At 35.9% G+C, this 27,194-nt stretch overlaps 1 protein-coding gene across 5 annotated transcripts in view; it reads right to left on the bottom strand.

Annotated features, from left to right (window-relative positions):
* The window catches only part of ZNF521 (zinc finger protein 521), a 348,750-nt gene that overhangs the window by 41,573 nt on the left and 279,983 nt on the right, over nucleotides 1–27,194 (bottom strand). For 3 of the 5 annotated variants that reach the window (XM_031946501.1, XM_031946503.1, XM_031946502.1), the window contains one exon: nucleotides 5,741–5,806. The exons of the other annotated variants lie outside the window; for them this stretch is intronic. In XM_031946501.1, the coding sequence (XP_031802361.1) occupies nucleotides 5,741–5,806 (66 nt within the window). The remainder of the gene's footprint in view (nucleotides 1–5,740; nucleotides 5,807–27,194) is intronic. 5 annotated transcript variants of the gene reach the window in all.

Genomic DNA, 27,194 nt, shown 5'->3' with positions numbered 1-27,194 from the left:
TGAGTTAGGTGTTATATAACTGATTTTTGCATGTCAAGTTCACCCAAAGGTGGTTGTTCTGATACAGTGATGTGATACGTGATCACAGCAAACAAATCTGAAAATAAAACTATAAAAGACACACAGCAAATGTTTGTAACACACACACATGAAACAACATTCTGATAATGAAAAATACTTGATGAGTCTGCTGTAAAAATATTTTTGATATCCATCTCTTGAACAACACTGGTATTCTTTTAAAATGTCTTTGATATCTCTTTCTTATCTTTCCTTTGGCTTTTCCCTACTTTCCATCGTATAGGAACATGTATCACTGATTATAGATAATATTTTAAAAAATTAAATGAGGGACTTCAAAAAGTTATTATTCCGTAAGTGTGACAAGTCTATATTTATTCATATTTGAGAATATTTTTGAAAATTAGCTCTAAGAAAAACATATCTGTTTACTTTGGCAGAAATATGCTTCTGTATTATTCTGGACACACATTAGCAGGAACTGGGATAAAATTCTGCATCTTATTTTCCCTAAGGATTCCAAAAAATCCTGATAAATCTAGTTAAGTCTGGTCACTCTTTCCATTTTCATATTAGCTTTTGTCTGACCTTATTCCTGCTTAGCAAACAAGATGCACTAGGACAAGTATTAGGGCCTAGAACCAAATTTAATTTTAATTAAAAGATATTCACCTAGTGACAAATTCAACAGTTCTTTTTTAAAGTAAAATTGACAAGAAATACTGGATCAGAATCTAATAAGCCATTTTATTCAGTTTGGAAATCTTTCTTTTTGATATCTACATAACAATACACATAAACATGGCATATATGCATATATACCTCAGAAAAAAGTGCTAAACAGCTTTTAAAAATTCAATCCAAATAATCATCTGCTTTTTAGGAAGGTGGTGGTTGGCAATAATTGGAAAATGCAGTCTCACTCATGTATTAAAGTGAAATTCAGAGTCAATTAATTTAATAGCCATTAAGATGTTCTATTAAGAGGGTTTTCTACAAGAGTTATATGTAAGAAATAAATAATCCTATAGAATCTTAAAAAAAACAAAACAATAACAACACCAAGTTTTTGGTATCAACGTTTAAATACTTCTAACCAAACTAGAATAAAACAGTGACTGGCCAGGAGAAAAAAAAAGGAAATTACAGTTCAAGTAAATTACATGAATGAAAAGAAGGAAATTAACTTTTCAAAATAAATTTTTTTTTTCTAGACCAAAAACTGCCTTCTGTTGTACTCTGAACAGGTCTTTGTATATATAGGGGTGTGTGTGTGTGTGTGTGTGTGTGTGTAGACTTGTGTGTATATATAGTGCTAAATAGTGGTAAGGAATAAATAACTAAAATCCCTTCCAAATCTAAAATTTTTGATCTTATGATTTAATACCCACTAAAGTGAAACTAGAAACAAACACTATCATATTTTATGAACGGGCGGTCTTAACAGCCCTTCCATGAGTATCCACTTTAAGCTATAATAGAAGATGGTTTTGACATAACTGAGAAATTATTTTACTTTCTGCATGTAGAAATCTCAGCTAAGTTAATTATTTCCGTTTGTTAATCCTCACTCAGGTGATACATTTGTACATAAATGTAAACAGGAATCAATTCTACATAGAAGAGGTTGATAGTAATGTAAATATTTACTCAAATATTAAATGTTTCAATGGAGAGAGGCAGAATGTAATTGAGGTGCAATCCATTACCTTAGTAGGAGGCTTGAGAGTCAGCTATAAAACTTGAAACTGTAAGAATAAAAGCCCACTCTCTTCTAAAGCCAATTAAAAAGGGGTGGATTATTTCAACCCCTCTGACTTCTGAAACCTGGGCTTGCACATCTGCTAATTTGCTACTTTTATTGCTGGGAAAACCGATAAAATTGTTACCATTTGGATGTTCACGGACAACTCAAGTTACAAGCTCAACATGGCAATTGTTAGTTTAACAGAAGACACTGACATTTCAATATAAGCTTTAAACAAGAGAAACCCTTTAAGCAGCCTCCAGACTGTATGTCCCATGTTTATGCTCCTTTTCCTTCAATAAAAACAAAAAAACCTAGTGCGGCTACAAGCGAATGTTCAGTGGTTGACTTACATGCAGCTGTTATCCCAGTAACCACTGGGGGCCCCCTTATATTGTCTGATCAACACTACAGCCATTACGGAGGACCAATTTGTAACGGTTTATAAGTAGGACTCTTTCTCTCAGTTACCCCCGAGACTGTCCAGAAGGGTCCTTCAGCCTCTTACACTGCATAAATCTATAGGCTAAGGGCCAAAGATATAAACCCCTCCTGGTAAATCATCATGTGGCAGGGTCCATACTTAAAAGCTCTGATCAGAGTGGGAGTAAACTCTGCCCTCAGAATCCAAATACAGGAATAAGATGGCCTGCAGTTGCTGTAATTTTCCAGTTACAAAGAGTGTACTACTCTAGCTTTGTGTATTTTTTTCCCTTTCCATAAGAAAACTATGCCCTAAACCAATTTCTTTTCCCCTTTCTACTTTGCTTCTCTCTTCTTCCCTAAGTTAATTTCCTGAGCACACATTTATAAGCCAGAGGTCTGAGGAGCAACAAAGAAAAGCCACGGATGACAAAACTAAGCCCTCGGCTACAATGGCTCACCCTAGAAAGCAGGGGAGAGAAATCGGCCACAGAACTGTGCTGTAATTTGCCATGTTCACAACCATCAAATTCCTTCTAGGTTCCCACATTCCCGCCACTGTGGTTTGTTGTAGGAGCCTACTGCATATATTTCACAACTGCAACATAAACAGAGAAAGGTGCTAATTTGGCAGTGGAGAATTTCATTCAGATTTCAAAGCCTGCTACAAGAGATGTGCTTCCCCAGCCTCCAAAGTAAGAAATAGTTGGAGGGTACTGGGTAGCATGCTAACTTTCCTTCACACCTGTTTAAAAACACTGAACTTATTCCTTTGAAAGAGGGATATGGAAAGGATGGTGCCTGAAAACTGACACTAACACCTTATTCCAGTGTCTCTCCCTGGGAAGCTCTGCTACTTTCAAATTTTTCTGATTATATCACAGAAAACAGGAAGTACTGTGCACTGAGATAGGCTATGGCAGAATATGAAATATGAACATAAAAACATTGCCATGAGAGCTGGTAATCCCCCAATTCAAATGAACACCAGTTTCTAAAAACAATACTCTCAGCACTGGAAGTTCCTATGTCTAGCAAAAAGAAATAAAAAAGAAAGCAAAAGGAGATTTTGTCTACCAAGTCTTCCTTCAGTTTCTATTTCAGGGAGTTAGAAAAGGTTTGAATCAGAATTGAACTCAACTACCATATTGGAGTTTGAGTTTGTTGTTATGCTTTATTTTAATTTATTGTTGCCAATATACCAAAGGACTAACTACTTTGAGTCTTTTTTTTTTTTTTTCATTCAAAGGCTCTAATATTGACACTATAGTTTCCTGCTTTGGACTTCTCACTATCAGCAGGACTTGGGTAGAAAATGATTCAATTGGGGTAGCCTGTATTGTACCCAGCAGATTTAAAAGTGCCTGGGGGCTGCCTAGAGCCCCATAAACATCAGCAGCTTGGAAATTAGTGGGAGGTCCAGGTGGGTAAGAATGGGAGAATCAGGATGTGGGATTTTAGCTTCTCTGAGATGCAATATCATCCAATTCCTTGATGGCTTCTACTGGTTGTATAGAATACTTACTAGAAGGTCTCTTTTTTCTTTCTCCCTTTATTTATGTATTTATTTATTGGAAAGACAACACTAGAATATTATTCATAAAAAATAGACTGATCTTCAATTTGGGTGACCAACAAAGACTTCATAAAGAAAGTAGAACATAGAAATGGCAGGTGGAATGAAGAAGGATAAAAGATATCCTCTGGGTCTGATGAAGATGTAAACAACTACAGTTTTATTTCCTTCCTCTGTTCTGCACTCCATCCCTTCCCTATGCTTTTAGTCCAAATTTTGAGCAGCTTGAAATTTCTGAGAAAATGTCAAGCCAGCAAATAGTATTCATCTTGAGGGCTTCTTGTCTTTTGTCCTCACTCCCAAAGTTACATCTTTGATTGTGTAGTGCAAAATGCACTGTTTTTGAAGTCAGAGAAAATGTGTTTTAATTTCTGCTTTGCTACTTAACAAGTGAGTGGCCCTAAGAATGACTTGTAAATCAGGGGACCTCAGTTTCTCCATATGTAAGATGATGGTGGGGAACTTAATGATCTCTAATGTTCCTACCAGCTGTGGTATCCATACCATTACCAACAATACCACATGTTCCCATATTATATCTTCCTCTCCTCATGACAGATACAGACTTTCCTCAGTTTCAAATGAAAGTTCAACCTTTGGGTGTTATCCCCTGGAGAGAAAATCATCAAGAAGAGGAGAGTAACTCAATGTAGACATAGAAGTACTTAATAGGAGAGGAGTCAATTAAAGTACAAGTTTATTTCTCTGGAGCAGTTTAAAAAATTAGATCTGCTTGTAAGAAAAGTTACTGTCTTACATCTTCATGTATTTCTGTATTTCTATATTTCTGTCCAAAGTAAAGGATGAATTTCAGTTCAACAACTATTGACATTTTTGCTTAGCTGCACTCACACTGGCAACATGTAGTAAAGTCCTTTCATTATGTATTATTTTCATAGTACTGCTTTAATTTTTGCTAAAACAGAATTTCTTAATGCATTAAGAAAAATGGTAATAAAAAAGAATCCTTTACTTTTAATTAATAAACTATGTATTGGATTATAGTGTTGAAAAATAGCATGTTTCAATTGAATACGCTGAAATTTAAATATAGTGGATGCCCTATCTACTGAATGACAGTGGTTGGTAGGAGAGGAGGGCAGGAAAGGGCATCCATCTATCAAGAGAGTGTTCAAGAAATGAGCAATGGGATTGTCCACCAATTTATGGGGTATGCATAATTTGCTACTCCTGAGGTCTAGCTTCCCTAGAAAGTGACAGTGCTGAGATTAAAACGATATGGATAGGTATTAGAACAGTGGTTTCATTAGTCTAAGAATCACCTCGGTAAGGAAACTTCCTCTACCAATTTAGGTTAGCACCTTCCCTGAAACATATAGTTGAGACTTGCTTGGAGAACTATCAGGGTAAATGAATAATGCAGAATCACATAGTCAGTATGTGTCAGAAGCAGGCCTTGAAACTAGGTCTTCTTGGTTTCAAATCCAGTTCCCTCTCCCCCATGCCTTGCTGCCTCTCATCCAAGTGATGAAAACTAAATTAAAATTCTATGATCTTGCCAGTTGTTTGAAAAGAAGGTTGCATATCACTCATGCACCAAGATTCAACCATGTAATGCATATCATTATGCAACTAATTTAATCATGAAGCTGCATTTTAGCACTTCATTGAAATGGGCTCAAAAGGATTGACACAAACATAAGCTCTGAAGATGGATGCAAAATGACTACTTTCTGGGCCCACTTGATTCTGACCACAATAAGATGAAGTCATGTGAACACAAAGTATGTGTTCTGCATCCAAAGGAAATGTGAAGTACAGTGTAAACAAAAGGTGTGGGTGTGCCTTTGAAATTATTCGGACTTTTATACATGTGACAATAACTACACTTACATTTTAAATGATGTTTTTCTAATGATTTCCCTTCTAGCAAATCAAGTCAGAAGTCTGTGCTTTTCATGCTTTTGGTTTGGACAGATGACTTTTTCTCTAGTTTGATGGTAAATACCTACTATTAATGCCCCCACGTCTGGGACTTCCGGCACTGGTGGAAGTACAGGTATAGCTACCTTCGAGTACTGCACAAAAAAAACACAAATTGGTCAAATGGAAAGAGGATATTTCATGCAGCATAAACCAAATGCAACCTGTTCTAAAGTTAGGTCTGCTGGGAAAGCATCTCACAGAACTGAGACAGTCGAATAGTCAATATTAATTCCACACAGCAGTAGACTAGCAATTGGCACTATATACTATACACAACTCTCATCAGGTGCTTTTTGTTGTGGTTGTTCTGAATGTAGACCAAGGGTCAAGGCCTTTCCTCTTTTTTCTCCCCCCCCCCTTTTTTTTTTGGCATAAAGCCACTCGTTGTCTTAAGAGAAAGTCTCTCAATACAGAAAGGCTGTAAAGCACTGCTTACAGGCTATTTCTCTGCTTTAGAATGAAATAAAAACAAAGAAATGGAATATGGTTCACCTGCTCGGACTTTTGCAAGGCAGGAGCCTTGAATGCCCTTAGGTTTAATGATAAGAGAAGCTATATGGGAATCTCTAGACTTAGTACTATTTATAAGAACAATTGTAGACTTATAGACTCAGAAAGTTGGAAAGGATTTAAGAATCATCTACTTTAACCCCTAAGAAACTTAGGTTATTGATACATAAATAGATGACAAGTTCTGAAGCAAAGAGAAGTATCTGGAATTGTGGTTCAGAATTGGATCTTAGAATATACATTGTGGATAGCTAGGGGGGAAAATAAAAATAAATAAAATCCCAAAGTACCCCAAAAGGCAACTCAAAATTTCAACCTTTGACCTATTTGTTTTGTTTTCATCATGGGAGAACTAGATAAATGATGTGCTGGTTATATACAAATTAAAACACTAATTATAAATATTTCACTTTTTTTCCTGGTTCAATTGATTTGAATTTAGCTATGTGGCCTTTGGAGGGAAAGAAAAGCAGTGGTGCAATATATGAAAGAATTCTAAAAATTGTTATTAGAAATGTGTTTTTAAACTAGAATTCTTTGTTCTAACCAAATGATACTACCCGTTAGAAGATGTTTGCTGTGCCTTATTAAAGTGATATACTGTAGTACTAGTTAGAACTCTATAACCTCTAAATTGCTTGATTGTAATTAAGGTCACTAGTTTTATTTAGGAAGGTTCAAGGAAGCTCCACTTAAGTTAGCTTAACTAGAGAGAATTTAATGTTATGTCCTTGCTGCAGTGCTGGAGGGGCTGTGGCCAAGATGCTCGGGTTCCTGGAGTTTAAGGTTTGTTTTTTGTCGTTGTTGTTATTGTTTGTTTGTTTGTTTTTGACATGACATCCACTATAGGTTGCCTTTTGTTTGAGCTTCATTTTTAAAAAGGATAACCAAATTCATTCATAAATACTATTATGAAAAATTTGGCATTTGAGAAGCTGAATGATTCTATGCTGCCTATTTTAGTCATACTTTGCAAGTTTTATAGCTACTATAGCCTATGAAGATAATTTTCAAAATTAATTCCCTTTGTAGATTAGAGACAATGTAATATCTTAACATGATCAGTTAGAATGAAATGATAAAGGAATATAGATACAGAATATCCACAGAAAATAAGGATGAAGAAAGTTAAGGGGATTTGGTAAAGTTGTTGAAGAAGAGAGATGAGAGTAATGCAAAAGAATATGTGAAGTTTGAGGAAAAGAAGAGGTTAGAAAGGAAGAGAAACCAAAAATAAAGCTGTTATTAAGGAAAAGGCAAAAAAAAAAAAAAAAAAGGTTGCATGAAAAATGAAGAGGAAATGAGAGACTCACAAAGCAGAGAAGGCAAGTAGTAGCAGCAGAATAAAAAAGCTTAAGGATTGGATCTTTGCTCAAAATTTTACTGGATGAAAGCTCAGAAACATTCATCTCTGGACAGAATGCTGGCAAATTTCAGTAGCTCCAATGGCAATAATGATAAATGCAGTTTTTTACAGCCAAGTGGCTCAAGCAGCCAACTATGTTACTGCTATATAATTAATAACAATAAGCAATTAAAGAGAACAGCAGGTTACAACTATAAGGTGTCAAAATATATTAGCAGAGGAAAAAACTGCAACAACACAGTTAAGAGAAAAATAAATGTACAATGTGTGAGCCCATGTCCTGTCTCATCTTTCTTTGTATATTTTGGATTAAGCTTTTAGACTCACAGAAAAATGTAGGATGACATAAAACTACTATATGGTGATTAACACCACTCCAAAATTAAATAACACTTCCAATGCTTAGAGGAAATCTGAAATATGATATGAGAAACGTGACTGCTACAGCACAAGAAATTTGTCTGACCGCTATATGGCATTACTGAGAAATACTCTAATAAATACCTTAAAAAATGGCATTTGTTGGGTTAAATGTTTTCAAAGATCCCAGAGTGTTTTTCTTTTTTATTTAAAATGCAGAAGGGAAGAAAAATTGGAGAAATGTCAAGGGGGAAAATTTTCAAGGGAAAAAGGAGTCATCTTAGTTTTTATCAAATCACAGGATTCTAGGGCTCAAAGTTACCTTAGAGGTCTTCTAATTCATTTTAGTCACTTTATTCATGTGGAAAGGAGGTCTAGAGAGGTGAGGAATTGGCCCAAAGCAATACAACTAATTAGTGTGAGATATAAGATTAGAATCTAGGCTTCCAGACTCATGGATTCATATTCCTTCTACTACATCTACAATATTGCCATTCAAAAGCTTCAATAAAAACAAAAAAAAAAAAAAAACACATTCCTTCACTTTGGTTTTTCATTATTTCATTATGTGAGTTAAGAGGTTAAAGAAAACAAAAGTTGTCTTTTCATTTATTCCCCCTGTTGGAATGCAAGGTTGGTTTCCAAATCCCCTGCATCTTTTCTCCCTGAGAATCAATGCTCTGGAACCTCTGTGATTCAGGGACAGCTGTCATCCTAGCCCCCCTCAGCTATTAGGAAAGCATCCCTTCAGTAGAAGATTTCTACAGGGACCTTTTCCGCCCCCTTCCTATTCCAGGTATTTCACAAGTTCTCGAAACCTTATGCTATGTGCAGCCCTTGATTTGGACAGCTAATCCAACCATGGTGTTACACAGTACATAGTTGGCAATGAAGGAAGAGTTTCCAGCCAGAAAGGCTCACAGGATCTCTTTCAATGGCAATAACACACTTCTTTGGTTAAATGTACTACCTTGAAACTAAGTAAAAGTTAGGCTCATGCTTTACCACCCTAAGGGATTTTTAGGTGCTCAAAGAAAATAGAGGATTCCTAGAGTCTAGTTTTCTGAAGACAGAAACTTATCTGTGCTTGTGATGAAGCCATGTCTTGATCTAGTAAGTCAGACATTTGGGAAAACACATTAACTGCTCCTCCAAGTTGCTAACTTATCAGAGAGGTGACCATTATGGTGATCTGAAATTGGGAAAAAATTGAGCCAGGTATGTTTCCTTCCCAGGAGACATTCTGGGCAGGCCAATTAATACAAACATTACTTGCTGGGATAAATAGAGAGAGCACTGGGCGTATCACTATAAGACCATCTCTATCCATCTATCCCCACATGCTGCCAATAGGAAGCAGTGCTAGAAAATGATTCAGCATCACCTGTGAGAAAACACAACAAAAGGTACATGTGTTTGTATGGAAGATCTTTATGCCCATTACAATCTGGTTTAGGATTAAAGTGAGCAGGCATTGATGTCTCTGGATGTCCTCCCACCCCATTCAAAACAGAAAATTAAAAATTGATGAATGGGCTTGATAAAAACCAGGAGTCATTCAGATAAGTATTTAAAGAAGAACAAAATACAAAAATTGAAGAGAATATCTGTCAGTTATTGCATGTTTTAACTTCTGCAAAATTATAAATCATTTCTAAGGCTAGAATTCCAAAATATAAAAATACTTTGGGCACAATAAATACTTAATGTCTAAAATTTATAACAATTTGTTCAAAACTGAATCAATTTACTTAAGATTATACTTTAAATTTTATATATCATACATTTCAGCAGTATAAAGATGTCATATTTCTTAGTGAAAGAAGAAACCCTACAAAATAAAATCATGTTCATCAATATTCTTAAACATATGTGTAAAAAGGGTCTATGTCAACACCCCACCCCCATCGCATGTATGTACACACATTGCTTTTAGTTCTAACAACTAAGGTTCTCATGGATTTAGATGTGCAAGGATAGTATCCAGTTCAACTTTCTTCATATTACAGATCAGGGAATTGATTGAGAGACGTTAATTTGTTCTAGGTCATGCAAATAATAAATACCAGAGTTGAGATTCAAACTTGGGTCCATTGAACCCAAACCCATAGTTCTTTCCAGTATATAAAGAAGACAGCTAGGCAATAGAGTAGAGAGCCAATCATAGAGTCAGGAAAACCTGAGTACAAATTTGGCTTCTGTCACTTACTAGTTGTATGACACTCGCAAGTCATTTAATTTCTATCTGTCTTAGTTTCCTCAACTGGAAAATGGAGATTACAGCAACACCTGCCTCACTGGGTTATTTTAAAGATCAAATATATTTGTACTGTACTTACCACAGTACCTGGCATATAGTAGGTGCTTAATGAATGTTTACTCCCTTCCCCTGTATCATTTATAATAACAATATTGTAAAGAATTATTAAAGTAGAATTCCAAAGTGTCACTGTTGCTGACTGAAAGTTGTTTATGGTTTGTTCTTGAAGAGGATCATGAAATCAGGGAGGTGATGTCATAACATGTAAGTGAATTGGCAATCCAAATGGTCAATCTTGGAATTGGAAATAAGGAGAACCATTCTTGAATCTCTCCTCAGGTACTACTTAGCTATGTGAGTTTCCTCATCTATAAAATTTGTTACTTGTCTTAAATAGGGTCAGAGTGAGAAAGGGGGATTGCAGACTCCAAAATCTTATCTATATAAAAAGATGTTTTTTTATCATATACTTTCTGATAGCAACAGTCACATTCAGGTTGCCTGATAGTTTTTTGTTGGTAGTGATAAAATAATAATAATAATAATATGTATCCTAGCTAAAAAGGGGGTATATAGTTCACTTCCTATAATGCCCTCTAAAATTTTTTTTCCTATGTCGAAAAAAAGCAATGTGTTTAACTTTCAAAGAGCAGAGATTAGTATGAAGATTTTTAAAACTTCCTAGAATCAAAGAATTTCAGCCCTGAGAGACCATCTGGTCTAATCCCCTCATTTTATAGATGCACATACTGAGGCCCAGGCAAGGTAAGCGAAGTGGTCACAAACGAGAAAATGGAAGAGGTCGGTGTAGAATCTAGATCACCTGACTATGAAGCTAATGTAGATCACTTGACATAATTCTATGGGATGGTATATTATGTTAGATAAAAGGATTGGTCACAAGAACTGAAGCCAAGCAGTTTTGACTCAATAAACCAAAGAAAAGTAGTTTAGAAATTAAAACAAAGAATAGTTAGTGACAGCACTGGAGTTGATGTTTCTAAAAGTGATGTATATAACTTTTTATAATTATTTTATAATTATAAGGAAGTAGATTTTGTTTGTTTTCCAGGAGCAGAGAAGAGAGAGGGAAGTGGTCTAGACCTGTGATTTCATTGGGGGATTTCCTCTTGTGAAGAATTTCTATCAACCAACACACATCAGTAACTCTTCTACAATTTATAATCTCAAGAGTTTAGAATTTCCTAGAGCCCTGAGACCTTGTTACTTGCCCGTGGTTGTACAGTCAGGCAAAGACAAGTCTACTAATGGCAAGCCTTTTACTCACCATTTTCCTTACTCCTAGGCTTGCTCTCTAAACACTTTATGTCCTCTCTTTTATGATTCTGTTATCATTTTATTTCTCTATTTATTTATTTTGCTGAGGCAACTGGGGTTAAGTGACTTGCCCAGGGTCAATACAGCTAGTAGTGTTAAGTGCCTGAGACCAAATTTGAACTCAGGTCCTTCTGATTTCAGGGCTGGTGTTCTATTCACTGAACCTCCTAGCTGCCCCTGTTAGTATTTTAAAGAATCCCTGCAGGGATTAAGTTTATATATTTAACTCTGCAGTCTCCAGTAAGAAAAAAATAATAATTATTACCTATCTATATTTATTTTCAATTTTATTATTCCTTTAAAAGTCATATAGAAGAAATGATCAGTTCTATTTTTTTTAAAAAAACTGATCTGGAATAGGAAAGAAAAATGTCCTTAACTAAATATTGGCCATAATAACTTCAATAAAATTATGATCTGCAAAAAATAAAATAAAATAAAATAAAGCCTAAGGCATTTGGCTAGAAGTAAGTAACAGAAGAACATACAAATATCCCAAACTGATGAATGTGTAGAACCTGATTTGGCACCTTGATGTAGTTACATATCTCCTAGTCATTTTTCTAGAAAACAGAATTGCAAAGGTCTGTCTTAAAGTGATAATAGCAGGGAAATTCCAAATGTGAGTTGTCACTGTGGCCTTAAGTCACCCAGTTATGCCTAGATATTACCTCATCATCTGAAGTTTGCACCAACCCAAATTGTATGCTTAAACTTTCAAGGACTAGAGGCTGAATTAAGACTATAATTCAAGTATCTTTTTTGCTGACTCTTTTTGTTTCTGTCGTTCTCTTCTCCCTTTTAGAATCTCACTTTCTTTCTCTTCCTTCTGTTGCCAACCTCTCTGTCTTCCCCTGCCTCAAGTCCATATTAAAGTATTAAGGAAGTTCTGATCATTGCTAAGACTATTAATTTGTTCAGGTTTTTGTTCTCTTCCTTTTAATAATTTAATGATGGTGCTGCTAAATAGCTTACCTTTGTGTAATATGTAATATTTTGCAAAATACTTTCACTAACATGTGCTATTTGATCTTCCCAATAAACCTGTGAAATAAATAGGGGATATAGACTCATTTTGAAAATAAGAAAATGGAGATTCAGAGAGGTTAAATAACTTAAGCAATCATCGTGGTTAATAAATGGCAAAGATGGGATTAGCACCCAAATTCTCAATGACATACCTAAATGAAACTTTGGCTAGGCGATCAATTTTCAACCAGAAGTTACCAAGGAGTTTTAATTTCTGAGAAAGCTACACCACATAGTTGGGAAAGATGGAAGCAATTGCCAAGATGTCCTCACTGCATACTAATATTGCAAGATTTGCCTCATCAGTAAACAATTACAAAGGAAAAAAATTAACCAAAAAAAAAAAAAAAAAGAAAAAAAGAAAAAGAATTCAGTTTTGAGTATTTGCAATTAAATTCTGTGATTTTATTTTAGATTCCTCCTAAGATTTTAATAAGGAAAAAATGATACTAAAATTTGGGGATTATTGGTTTAGGATATGCCAAGCTTCAGTCAAAAACTTGGCAATCAAAATTCTGAATGATTCACACAAGTAATAACAAATTCCAACTTCTCCAAGATCTCTAAGATAAGTATATGGAAATCAATACAGTTCTCTTTATTAGCCAAATCCACTTTAAAAAAAAAAAAAAAAAAAAAAAAAAAAGGTAAATATTTTAAAACTCCGTTGAACAACAAGGCAGAGTCACTTATTTTCCAACAAATTGTACCAATTGTGAAGCTGTGTTCTCCTCCTTGTCATGTGGAGAGGTTCACATAGTCTGTTGAACATAACTTACTGGGCCCATTTAGAAAATACCAAGAAAGCCATGTAGTGTGCTATTCAAATGACTGGAGTTAACAAAAACAAACAAACCTTCCCTGGCCCCCAGAAATGTAAATAAAAAGTTAGATTTCCCTGTACTATGTTTGATTGCATTAATTGATGTTTAAAAAAAAAATCTGCTGAAAATAAAGCCCAGCAGTAGCATTTTTCTTTCCTAAATCACAATAGCAGCACATTACAAACATTACAAAAAGGTCCCCTGGTACAATTGTAAAGTTCCACTCTGGCAGAAAAATGCATCTACTGTATGCTCTCTCTTGCCATCCATGCCCTCCTAAACAGACACAGAAACAGGTCACAAATGCAATTAAATGCACCTACTCGTTGCTTACATTTTTGTACTGAGGAGCACACCAGAATCCAATAATCAGCTACCCATTTTGGAGAATACTCAGAGAATTTATAAGGTAAGACTATATTTGAGTTTTAGCCCATAGCTGGATGGCCATCTGTTAATTCTTCTAATGATTCCAGGGAGGGAGGAACATTTTCTGGTGGATATGATATGTGATTCAATTCAATTCAGCAAACATTTATTAAGCTTCTATTAGTGAGAGACAACAAGGCTTCTTGGCTAGGATTGCAATCTTGGAGTCAGGAAGATCTGGTTTGAAATCCTACCTCATATACTTAGTAACAGTGTAACGCTAGGCAAGTAATTAATACCCATCGGCTTCAGTTTCTTCACCTTCAAAATGAAAAAAATTGGACTTCATAGCTATAGGGTCCCCTCTTGCTCTAAATCTATGATCCTAGATACAGTTGCAACAAAATAGCCCCTGCCCTCAAGGAGCTTATGCGTTATTCAGGAGAGAGAGGACATGTACACAAATCAGTACAGTGAATAGGGCAATGAACTGGGCAAAGTGCTCAGGAAGAAGGTAAGGAGGGAGATGATATTCTCTGCTAGACAGATCAGAAAAGACTTCATGGAGGAGATAGAACTATTAAGTAGGTCTGGGTCTTTTACTTTGATTTGCATGAATGTCATAGTCAACTTAGTTCTTCCATCACTATACCCATATTTAATTTTTCTCAAAAAGAAAAATAATATTTTTATCACTGTCTAAAAATTTCTTACACAAAACATTCATTTATCTTTGAAGCAATCATTTAACAATTTCTTTCCTTTAAGTTTCCTCTATATCCACTATTTTTTTCTTTTCATCTCATCCTGGTCAAGAAAAAGAGAGGAGGCGATAAAGGGAAACAGTATATCATGAGGTACTTAGATTGGTAGTGAAGTCATAGGGAAGGACTTTGGCATTTATAGGAATTCTTCCATGGAAAAAAGGAAAGTTTTTTTTTTTCTTCCTCCATAAATTATTTTATGCTTCCAGTAAATCAAACCACTCAAAACCACCCCAGAGAAGACTCAAGGTTTCTAGCTCTAAGAACTATAGAAGCTGCTAGCTTGGGAGTAGTCAGTTCCTTAGATTGTGATTGTGCAGTAGAAACTTTGGGCCATTCAAGAAAGAGAAGGAGGTGGTGGAAAGAGGTAGAAAAAAATGGTATTCAGACCTTTTCCTGCTCCCAGGAACCTCTAAAATCATCAGCACTGTTAGGGGCTTTGGGTGGGTTTGGGGGCAAGTGGGACTTATTTAGATACAATTGGAAGTTTTGTTAAATCTTTAACTTAACCCAGATATTTATGAGAAAATCCAGGCATATGGTAACTATAAAGTTACTTCAAAACCAATATTCCCAAGATATGTATGCTGGTAAATCACCCACTTCTGAAAACTCCTCTGTAGCCCTGTCCCAACAACAGATGGTAAAGGTGATAGGGTTGGTCAAGAAGGTAGAAGTGGAAAGGCTGGTTAGGGAGCTCAGTTTTTAAATAGAAAAGCTCTTCTAGTAAGTGTCTGGTTGGAACAATAGAGAAAACAGTTCAGAGATGTATGAAAGTGGTGGAACTTAGATGTGATAGAAAATTCTGGTGTGGACAACAATTTGTCAGATAACCTTCAACCAGAATCTTTTAGCTCTTCTGAAGAAGTGTTTACATCTACCCTCTGAAAATTCTCAATAAAAAGATTAGGTCTCCCAGTAGACTCTATTTGCCTCAGCCATGCCATTACCAATTGCTAATCCAGTCCCTATAGTGACTTCTTCCCTTAGGCAATGATGAGAGAGCTGGAGAGAGTATAGAGATGAGAAATGTGGGGAGGAGGGGGAGAAAGTAGGAAAAGAAGCATGAAAGTCTTTCTCTATATCTCAACCAAAAAAAGGCAAGGTAGAGATAGAGATAAAGAAGGAAACAGTAAAATTCAATGTTGAAGGCTCCTGCTATTGTCGAATATTACAATTCATGTGTGTTTTTATTCAGTGATATTAAATAACTTTTCCTTGACACAATCTGATCAAAGAATAATAAAACAGAAACTAGAATTATAAAGTTCCTGAAGCTTTTAGAGGAATGCCCATTTGATGAGCATTTATTAAGTATCTACTGTGTGCAAAGCACAATACTGAGTACTAGGAGAAAAAAATACAGATTGAATAAGATAAAGCACATAATTTGCATTCATTTAATAAAATGAGACATCACAACAGATAACTGATTCCTATGGCATAATAATGCAAAATACTTGGCTGCAAATATTATGTTACTATGCTTATTCTGAAGTGGAAGATCAGAGGGGAAGAATAGGGAAGGTTCCAGTATGACACACTATTAGAGTTGGGCTTTAAATGATGGTTAAATTGTTTGTCCTTAGTTCTTAATCTTTAAGATTAAGGACCATGATTTCAGGGTGGTAATGCTATGACATTCAAGTGAAATGAATTTAAGTGGGGGAGAGCAACAAGGTCAGAATTCCCAGAATAGGGAATCTTATGAGTAAAGGCAAGAGAGGCAGAAAGGTTGATGCCACATTTGAAAGACAGAGAATAGCCAAAAGAATGCTTTCTGTAAGGATAGCTTCTAAAAACAAAGCGGGCTTTAAATTGGGTCTACCTCCTCATTTCAATGAAGGAATGAAGGAAAGAACTGAGTAGTTAATAGAAAGGTGTTTTTTTGTTTTGTTTTGTTTTTTTGTGGTTGCTGAGACAATTGGGGTTAAGTGACTTGGCCAGGATCACACAGCTAGTAAGTAAAGGTGATTCTTTAAGTATGAAAGCTCTAAATACAGCATGGTCCCTCAATACTATAAATGGAAGTTTGATTCAATTCTATAAAATGCAAGTTAAATTGAAAATAAGTTTATTTTACTACTGTTTCAATGTCTGCCTTAACATGGTACTTTCCTACAGTACAACTCTTTGGCAACATTTGACAAAGAAAACCCTAGTTCTTTTGTTTCACTGGAGAGATTCAGCATCTTTCCTCTTCAATAGGTTGCTAGTCTGACTCTTTTACTTGCTCCCCATCAGTCTTTTACCTTTGCCTTCGTTTTTCAATATGCCACTACAAGACAGGAAGCTAATGAAAGCAGGAGATGTTGTAGGTTGAAAATTAAAAGACAGATCCTGACAGAAAACTTTGTTGTTCCACCTTATTTCATGTAATTCATATATTCTCAATGTTTCTCCTGCAATGAGGAATTCTTTTTCCTTAGAATAGAGTTCCTTATTAAACTCCATATGTCAGATAGATGATGTCTGGAATTCCTAGTTAGGACATTGTGGGAATTAGAGTGATTCCAAAAGTTGATCATCTCACCTGTTACTGGAAATAGAGAGAGGGTAAAATGAGTATAAAGTGCATTTTTTTTTAATATGTGTAACATATCTATTTTTCAAAGGAAAATATTAAAACTTCTCATTCTTATCTTTTTGTGGAGGATTTGGACTGCTTTAGCTCCTTAAGACTCTAGTACTGCTAACCACCTGCTGTAAGACTTGACCAGCTGTTCTCAGTAAAAGTAACATCAGGGGTCAGCTGGGAAATCCTGTGGAGAAGACATGGGAGTCCTCTAAGGATAGGGTGAGCAGAACCCTTCTTGCCACAAAGACTCCTTCCCTTTGCATAAGAACTGGCTGCCAGATCATTAGCCTTCACACCTGTATTCTTCTAGGGCATAGACTGTGGTCTCTCATTAGCACTGAAATCCCTGCCTCTAAGAGAAGCACAGATGTCAGAAAACCTGACCCAATATCTGGTTGCTCAGATGCTGTTTGCTTTTGTAAGCCTGAGGTTTTAGTGTATCTTGTGATGAGACAATGGTATTCTGCTCCATCCCTCCTATTCTGTGGACAGTAATGGAATGCAGGTTGGGTTTGCAAATAGACTGAGCCCTTTGTAGCACATCCACAATTAAGCTAGCCTAGAAGAAACCCATGGAAAGCAACCTTAAAGGACAAAAGGCTCCAGACTATGACCCATCAAATGGAAAATGCATGAGACCATGTTCCCTGGAAACAGCCATGTTTATCTTGGTACATAACACAGTGCTCAGCACCCTTCTTTGGAAAAGAAATTGTAAAGGCCCCTCCCACAACTGATGGAGAATATGGGTGGGGAGGGAGATTACTGGCTCTTATAAACACCTTTCATTCATACATAGATTAATAAGTGAATGAATGAATGAAAGAAAGAGAAGATATATTTCTCTAATAATCTAAAGAAATCATCCCAGAAACTGTGTAAGCCATTTATTAGGAAGTCCTTGGCTTAGAAGCTCCAGGGATGGGAGTGGGGTCTTCTCTTTACCTTTGATCTGCATTATAAAATGTTAATATTCACCTCATGGTGGGGCTTGTTACGTAAACATACCCTTTCTCCAAATGCTCAGCCCTGCCCTCTGAAACTTCCATTCAGAACACCCATTTATATTTAAATGCTGACTCTGAGCTTATACCCAGAAGCACTGACATTTTAAAATAGGAATAACTAAACCAAGATAAACTGCTAAATATAATTTATTGATGATAAAGTGCATAACTGAGATTAAATTGCAGCAATTGAATAATGAACACATTCACATCTTGTGTATTTTGACAATATGCTTGCACTTCTGTACTTCTGCTGCTCTATAGGTTTTGCCTTTACTTGAAGGTTGGGGTGGGGGTGGGGGTGGGCCTTTCTGAATCTATAATTTCCTGTTGATTAGATAGGAAACAACCACAAGCACATATTTTGATATCTCTATTAACAGCCTGTTCATGTCTAACTGCAAAACTTGGTTGCACTTCTTTCACCATCTTTGCCCAAGACAGACCAGTAAACACAATTCCTCTCTCTATAATTAGCCTTTTCTCTAAGGGCCCTGAAGTAAGTCTGCATGCCGTAGATTTAATATCCAGTGCTATATCCATATGTGCTGCCCTTGCCTGGTCCCAGAGCATATAAACTCCCCTATTAGCAGCCTTGACTGCTTAATTATGCAGATTTTTTTTGTACCCGCCTGCCTGTAAAATTACTGTGTCTAACCTTTTTTTTTTTTCCTCTTTGCACCATGCTGGCCATTCTAATGAAATCGGCATAGGGGAAAGGGCCTGATTTGCAGTTATGGAGGTTGGATCGCACTGGCAATCTGTCCTTAGTGGGAGTTACAAAAGAAGTCAAATGCCTTCATCTGGTTCTACCCTATCATCCCCAAGGTGATTGAGTTCACTTCCTGATGCTTCCCAAGTTTTCCTCAGGCTGTCCAATCAGCACATCCACCAGGGAGCCCAGCCTAGCCTGCAACAGTCTCTGTATCTAGTTACAGCCCCACCAGGGACAGTCAACTATCCACCCCCAAGCCTTCAGATGAAAACCTTTTCTAACAAGGCCGCCCAGCGCCAATGAAATAACACACATCTGCATATCCACTGGGTCCCATGTTTCTTGTGCTCATGGATTATGTATCTTGCAGCCTCTAATAAAGAAATGCAGTTCTTTGTTTAATGTTTATCTTGTGCTTGTTAAGCAAATGCTAATGTTGTATCAGAATGCTTTAGTGCTATTTGGGTTTTTGGTGATTTACTACAAGACAATCTGCTGTGAAGTAAATTTAGGGGGAAAGAAAAAAAAGGGGAAAAATCATTCTGGTTGAAAGAAAAGGAGAAAATTGACAGGAAAATCAAGGGGGAGTAAGGAAGGAAGAGAGAGAGAGAGAGAGAGAGAGAGAGAGAGAGAGAGAGAGAGAGAGAGAGATTGAGAGAATGAATTGAAGAGTGCAATACCTCCCTATGTGAATTTCCTAACCCCAGGCTGACATGCCCACTTTATCACTGGACAGTCCTGGACCTGGAGCTACAGAAACAACCCAGCACAATTTCCAAAAGGGATGAGATGATAACTTCCCCTTCAGTGATAAGGTAAACAGTGTCCTGAAGGGTAAACAAAAAATAAAAAAAAAAGGGTCTTTTTTTTGTTGTCTGCCTTTGTGCCCTGATGGTTAGCACTGTGCACTGTTATTCACAGACCACAGGGAAGCCCTAAATTTAATTGTTCATGCCTAGCTCGGCTAGAAATAGGCAAAAATAATCAGAACCTCCCTCCTCTCATTTTCCAGGAGAGGTGGGGGCTGGGGAGGAGAGAGAAGAGGGTGGCAGCTTGAAAGCTGATAAATGAATGAATGCCCTTTATTTATCCTTTGGCAAGATAGGATATAGATATCCACAATGCAAACCTTTTCTGTCTGCTTTCCAATGCTTTCAATCCTGTTAGGAAAGAAGATGTAATTTCTTCACCTAGAGATTATGCATCCTCCCCATCTCCCTGACTCAGAACCAAGATACAATTCCCTAAAATTAAAATTAAATTTAAAATGAAAGGGGAAATGAGGTCTTGATATTTAAATAAAATTATAATTGTGGTTATTATTTGAAGACCAAAGAATGACATAGTTTTTGGATTAGTGAAATGTTAGATGTATTTGTTTACTTGACAGACCTAAGTTACTCTAAAAGCAGTTGCAAATAATTGCGGATGAAGAAGGCAGAAAAAGTATTTCAACCATTCCCCAAACATATTCCTTTGCTTTCCTTCTCTTATATTTCATCAAAATCAATCAATACACAAGGTGAGGGAAGAGGAAGTGAGATATAAATAACACCATCCCTGTATGTCCCTCCCCAAAAAGTCTACAAGACCATACTATTTACTAATAGAAAACTATTGCAATCTCATTTTCTAAGGGTTAACAACTTTATTTTTAATATACCACAGAAGGCAAAGTTGAATTTTGGTTCTACTTGGTTGTCAAAGGTAACTCAATGATGTCACAGATGTTTCCATGAAAACATTTAATGCAACAGAAAATAAACATGAAGCATAAACTACTTTCTTACTCATTTTAAGGGTTAAAAGTTACTAATCTTCCTTGACTTTATCAATATAAGGGAGCCAGATAACACAGAAGGCATCCTTGAATGTCTGAATAATTGACATTACAAAGCATAAGAATCTTGAATGTACTAGCTAGTAAGTTAATAGTATAATTTCTGTGACAGGGCTGTCTGGGATGACAATTCTTAGTTATCAACTGTTAGTATGATATCTGTGTCTGGGAGGATCTGACCAGAACTCACCAATTTCTTCTTATGGCTATATTCCACTAAATAGCAAGAACAATACTGCCTTCTTCATCCCCCTTTGAGGCTACTGTAAAAATTGGAAATTAATATATCTTTTATTCCTTTTAAAATTTAATAAAGGATGATAGGGAGGGGAAAACTGATAGGGAAGCAGAAATCACTGGTACATTTCCTTATCTGTTTTTTACCCATGTGCTTTTCTCTTCATTATATAATTTTTAAAAACTACTCAAATAATAAAAAAATGAAAAGATTTTATCTCTTTTTGGATTTGTTTTTATGATAAATAATATATGTTATACCACCAGTTCTAACAGCATTCCTGGAACAGCTTAGCTATTATTTCTCTTTTATAAATAAAGAAACTGAGCAATAATAAAATGATGTAATATTCTCCTCAAGGTTTTATAATAACCTCAAATAAGGGCCAATACCTGTATCTAGCTTTATTATCTACTGTGTGCCCTTCCATGTAAACTTGGAGAACAGGCCTAGTGTCTGAATCTGAATGTTAAATATGCTACCAGGATGATAAAAAAAAGGGTGGGGGTATTGCCTCATTTTCTCTGTTAGATATGTCAGTGCTGCATATTTTTTACAAGAATGGTGAAATCATCAGAGGCAATTTTTGGCTCAAACAGCTAAGCAGCCTCTTAAATCAGAAATAATCATTTGGCAATTGGATATGCTAAGATGAAAAGGCCTGTATGAAAAAGATACTCACCATTGGCTATTCTAGTTTTCAGGGTAATCAGGAAGAATAGGGAAGCAAAAAAGAATAATAATTTGAGCAACCTCCCATATTCCCTCTCTCTTCCTCTTCCTACTCTAGAGCATATTGAAAACTTTCTATTATGATTCCACCACTCCATAAAGCATACTATTTTATTATCCTGCATTGGCAAACCAAGCTGCTCTGTGGGAGCTTGGGATAATTTGTCAACTCCTAAACTTCTCCAAGGGTCAGATTTGGAGTTCAACAGTTCTAAATTTACTGAATGGAGTTGTTAGGGGTTGGAGTATCTCCCAGACTGGAGAATGCTGGAGGACATGGAGATTGGCCCATTCAAGTATTATTTATTTTTGAGATGACTTAAGGAGGGTACTAAAACTTGGGTTTATGAACTTTTAAACCTATATATTTTATTCTATGAATTTAAAAACACTGTTCTATGAAAGAATTCATAGGCTTCATTTGACTGCCAAAGGGATCCATGATACACAAAAGGGTCAAGATACTATGGCTTAAGTGTTTCCTAGAAGGGGTCATTTAAAGCTCAGGATGTTCAAGTTGAAGAAACTTCAAGGACTTTTAAAAAACTTGCTCACTTAAGAGTTTTTGAGACCTGAGGATGGAAGAGATCATCTATGTTGACCACTGAATAGAATAATCAATGAAATTATTGATTATTAGAATTAGAATTCAGATATTCAGAGTTGAGATTCAACTAGAACAAATCATTTTTATTATTCTCTTTCCAATTATTGTTTGATATATATATATATATATATATATATATATATATAAATTATAAAGAAGCTATAAGTATTTGGAAAGTTACTCTGAACCACAAAAAGAGAAGGAAGTTGGAAAAAAGGATGGAAGCAAGGAAAAAGATGAAACAAGGAGGGATAAAGTGAGATTTCCATTAAGAAGCGTTCATTTTTTTTTTTTTTCTGTAACTATTGATGGTCATGCTTGTACATCTAGTCTAAGTTCACTCTGGGTAAGTTCCTCAAAGGCAGGATATTTATATTTTATAAGGATGGATGTAGATGGGTATTGTTCACTCATTACTGAAATGAATGTCTAACTATTCATGTCCCCATTTGGAGTTTTCTTGGCAAAGATATTGAAATGCTTTGTCATTTCCTTTTCATTTTACAAATCACAAACTGAAACAAACAGAATTAAGTGACCAGCCCGGGTCATACAACTAGTAAGAATCTGAGGTCAGATTTGAAATCAGGTCTTTTTAACTGCTCATATAGGCTTCCATCCAGTGTACCACCTGGTTGCTCTGTAAATATAGATAATCAATAAGTATCTGATAATTTTGTTTTTACTAGTTATACATAGCCTAAAAAGTATTCCACCAAACAAGAATTTATCAAGCACAAGCTATGTAATTTCCTTGAGAGTATGGATAGTTTCATTTAAATAAAAATTCCATTAGTTCAGTGTCTACAACATTTTATACATTCAATAAACATTTGTTGATAGACACTACGGTAGGCATTAGATGGTTTTGGATTATGGGGTTATAGCCAAACTGTAATACTGGAATTTAATTTTTTTCCATACTGTTATTGTGGTTAGAAAAGAGACTTAGACTGGAGGACAAAATGGTTAGGTGGTTTCAGGAACTAGCTGAATCAGTAGTCATATATGTCAGTGTTAACTTGGAAGGAGATCTTTAGTAGAATTCACTGTACAGTATTTTTATCAATCATTGGATGAAGCTATAGAAAGCAGATATACTAAATTTATAGATGGTATGAAGTAGAGAGGGATAGTTAATAAATTGACATTCAGAGTCAAGACCCAAAAGATCTTGACATGCTAGAAGTGGGGATTGAATTGAATAAAGTGAAAGCCAACAGTTACAAATGTAAAGTTCAATACTTCATTTAAAAACCATCTTTACAACTACAACCTATAACATGGATTGTAATGGGGAGAAAAGTGGTTTCCTCGTTTGTTTTTGTGAAACAAAATTAAGGATTTTTAGTTCATTGTGTCTGCATATTGAAATATACCAGTCAAGCATTCCAAAAACTAATTTGGCTACCTTAAGAAGGGACACAATGTCCAGAATGAGGGAGAAAATGGTTTACTAGAATTGGACAATATTTGAAGTATTGTACTCAATACAGTAGCATTCTGGGCACATTTGACAAACCAGAACACATTTAGACCCAGAGTTCTTATGAACTTTTTATGTATTTTGAGAGCTGTGATTAAATATAATGAGTTATCTCTGTATTATTCTGCATTTTATGTTAAGTAATTAATAGCATTATTCTAAGAAAGGCTCCATAGTCTTCCCCAGATGACCAAAGGGGTCTGTGACACACAAAAAGAGTAAAGAACTTCTTGTTGATCAGGAGATGACTGTGGAAGACTGGAGAAAGTACCACAGGTGGATGTTGAAGGAACTTAAAAGAAAGACTCAGGAAGGGCATGATGACTGTCTTCAAGAAAGTGAAGAGCATTAGATTTGTTCTGCTTAGCCTCAGAAGGAAAAAAATTAGTAATAGATAGCAGTTGCAGAGGAAGAATTTAGCTTGAATGATACAAGGAAAAACTTCCTAAAAATTAGAGCCATTCAAAAGAAGAATGGGATGGCCCCAGGAAGTTGGAGAGGCAGATTCTACTTCCTGAAGGTCTTTAGGCACCAGATGATCAACTCTTGGTTATACTTGTTCAGATATAACTTGAATAAGATGGCTTCTTTGCTTCCATTAATTCTTTAAGTCAATCATACTCCAAGTATTTCACCAAAAAACACATTTGAGAGAAGAATACAGACTGGTCAATTTCATTATATCTGAAAATAGCTAGATCTTCCAAGAAAAGTTTGGTGGCCAATATGGAAGCAGATTTTTAGTCTTACCAAAGAATCATTTTTTCCCCCACTGAGCTATAGAGTATACAAGTCCCTATGAAAGAGGTAACCTCAGATGCCATTTAATCCAACTGTTGCCTGAAAGAGAATTCTTTGTACACCATCCTCTATAAGTGGTTGTCCAGTCTTTGCGTAAAGATTTTCAGTAAAAGGAACACCTCCAACCCCATTTCCTAAGGCAGATCAGCCCACATTTGGACAGACCTAATTGTTAGGAGATTCTTCCTTATAACAGATTCATATCCTTTGATATGAACTTTGCTAACTCACTCTATATAGGCAATCGATGACTAAGTCTTATCTTTCCTTTCTCTGCAATATCTTTCAAAGCCATTCCCACCCCCTTTTTATTCACACAACCACAACTCTAGGTCCAGCTCTCCTCACCTTTTACTTGGATTATTCTGTTCTATTATTTCCAATATGTTCTTTGCCTGACAGCCAAAATGATTTTCCTAAAGAACAGGTCTGATCAGGTGATTTCCTCCCCCCCTCCATCCCGCACACAACAAATTCTAGTAGCTTTTTATTATTTTAACTGTATGCTCTTCATAACCTGGTCATCATTCTGTTTTTACATCTTTTCTATGTATTAGTTATCCAGATATACTCTATGATTAAACCATTTGAAACCATTTCAAATCTTTTGTTGTTCCTCATACTTAATGCTCTGGACCCTGCTTCTGGGTCTTTCTTTGTGTAAGCTTCCATGCCTGGCTGTTCTTGCTTCCCAAACCAGCCTCTTAGAATTTCTCATTTTCTTCAAGACTCAGCTCAAGTGCTGCCCTCTTCACTTTTCTTGATCCTTTGGATCAACTGTCTTGCTTGGATTGCTAGTATCTTACCTTCCAAGGTTACCTTACATCTGATTTTATGGTTTTTATGTGTCACTTTAAATAATAATAAGAACAAACATGCATATAATATTTACTATGTGCCAAACTCTATACTAAGTACTTCATAATCATTATTTCATTTGTTCATACACTGTCTTCTCTATCATCTATAAACTCCTTGGTGGCAGGAATTCCCCCCTCCTACCTCTCCATTCCTAGCACAAGTTCTAGTTCATAGCAGAGAATAAGCACTTAATAAATATGTGTTAGTAGATGGATTGATTAGAGGATAAATAAATTTATGTCTTAAAACTTCTATCTATAGTTTCTATATTGGGTCCCTAAGGACTATTTCTTCTTTTACTGAAGAAAAAAGAAACTCAAAAGGAAGTAAACAGAAGTAGAACAGTTTTGAAAGCAACATGTAAAAGTCATTCTATATGTGTATATTTGTTACATATATATATATATATATATACATATACACATACACATATGCATATTTTTTATGAAATGGAGATACTTGCTATCCTATTGAGTACTTGACATATTTTCTTTCCTGATACACTGATCTAAGAAGGAAATAAACACCTCACTTTCCCTTGTTAATTCTAGATCCTCCCTCTGTCACTCATCACTCATTAACTTCTCTTCCTTTGAGGTCTGCTCTGTCTAGTTGTACCATGTTATTCAAATCCCCATGAAGGTTATTTCAATCAGTTGACCACCCTCTGGTCATGGATACTTTCTCCTTTCTGGATTCTCAACTGCCATAGGTTCAATTATCATTTCTATGTAAATGACTTTCAGATATATTTATGATATATTATAATATATAATTATAAAACCTGATTTTTATCCTGAGCTCTAGTCTTATAACATCAGGATTTTATTGGACATTTCCAGAAAATATTCCATAGATGTCTACAGCTTAACATATCTAAAATAGAACTCATTATTTCACTACCTCCCACAAAACACAGCTATATTACATTTTCCCTGTTTCTATTGAGAGTATCATAATTCTCAATTCATCCAGATTTGCAACTTAGTAATACTCAGCTTTTTACTCTTTCTCGCTTTCCATGCCTAATCAGTTGCCAATGGTTTTATGTACCTCCACAATATCTATTCTCTCTTTTTTTTTTTTCCACTCACAAGGTTGGTTGTTCTGGATATTAACATACCCTCCTAATGGGTCCCCATGCCATATTTCTTCTGTCTATACTCTATTCTACACAAAGATGCCAAAATAAGACTTCTAAAGTGTGTCATTCCTCTACTCTAAAAGCTTCAGTGTTCTCAATTGCTTCTAGAATAAAATGAAAACCATTCTGTTTGGCACTGAATTTCTTCAGGATATGGCTCCAGCGATCATATCCAGCCTTTCTCTGTTTCTGTCTCTGTCTCTCTCTGTTTCTCAGTCTCTCTCTTTCTCTCTCTCTTTCTCTCTCTCTCTCTCTCTCTCTCTCTCTCTCCCTCCCTCCCTCCCTCCCTCCTCCTTCTTCTCTTCCTCTTCCCTCACTCTCTGTTCCTACTAGTCTATTTATTGTTTCCTATACAAAACATTCCATCCTCTCTCTTTTTGAATTTGCACAGGCTGCTGCTGTTCCTGGGAATGCGCTCTTCCATCATCACTATCTCTTCGAATCTATAACTTTCTTCAAAACTCAGCTCACATTTCAGCTACCCTGTCCTGAGGGTACCTCACTAGCGCCGCAGCCTCCTGTGTATCACTTGTATTTAGTTGTATGAGCACACTATTTCCCTTGATACATAATAAACTCCTTTTTGGTAGATACAATTTTTTTCTTCTCCATATCCCGAGCTAAGCACTTCTCCTGGCATGTAACAGGTGC

The sequence above is a fragment of the Sarcophilus harrisii genome, chromosome 1 (genome assembly GCF_902635505.1).
Source record: "Sarcophilus harrisii chromosome 1, mSarHar1.11, whole genome shotgun sequence".
In the NCBI taxonomy this organism is placed as follows: Eukaryota; Metazoa; Chordata; class Mammalia; order Dasyuromorphia; family Dasyuridae; genus Sarcophilus; species Sarcophilus harrisii.
Note: the sequence above shows the minus strand (reverse complement) of the source record. Positions and strands in the feature narration are given on the sequence as shown.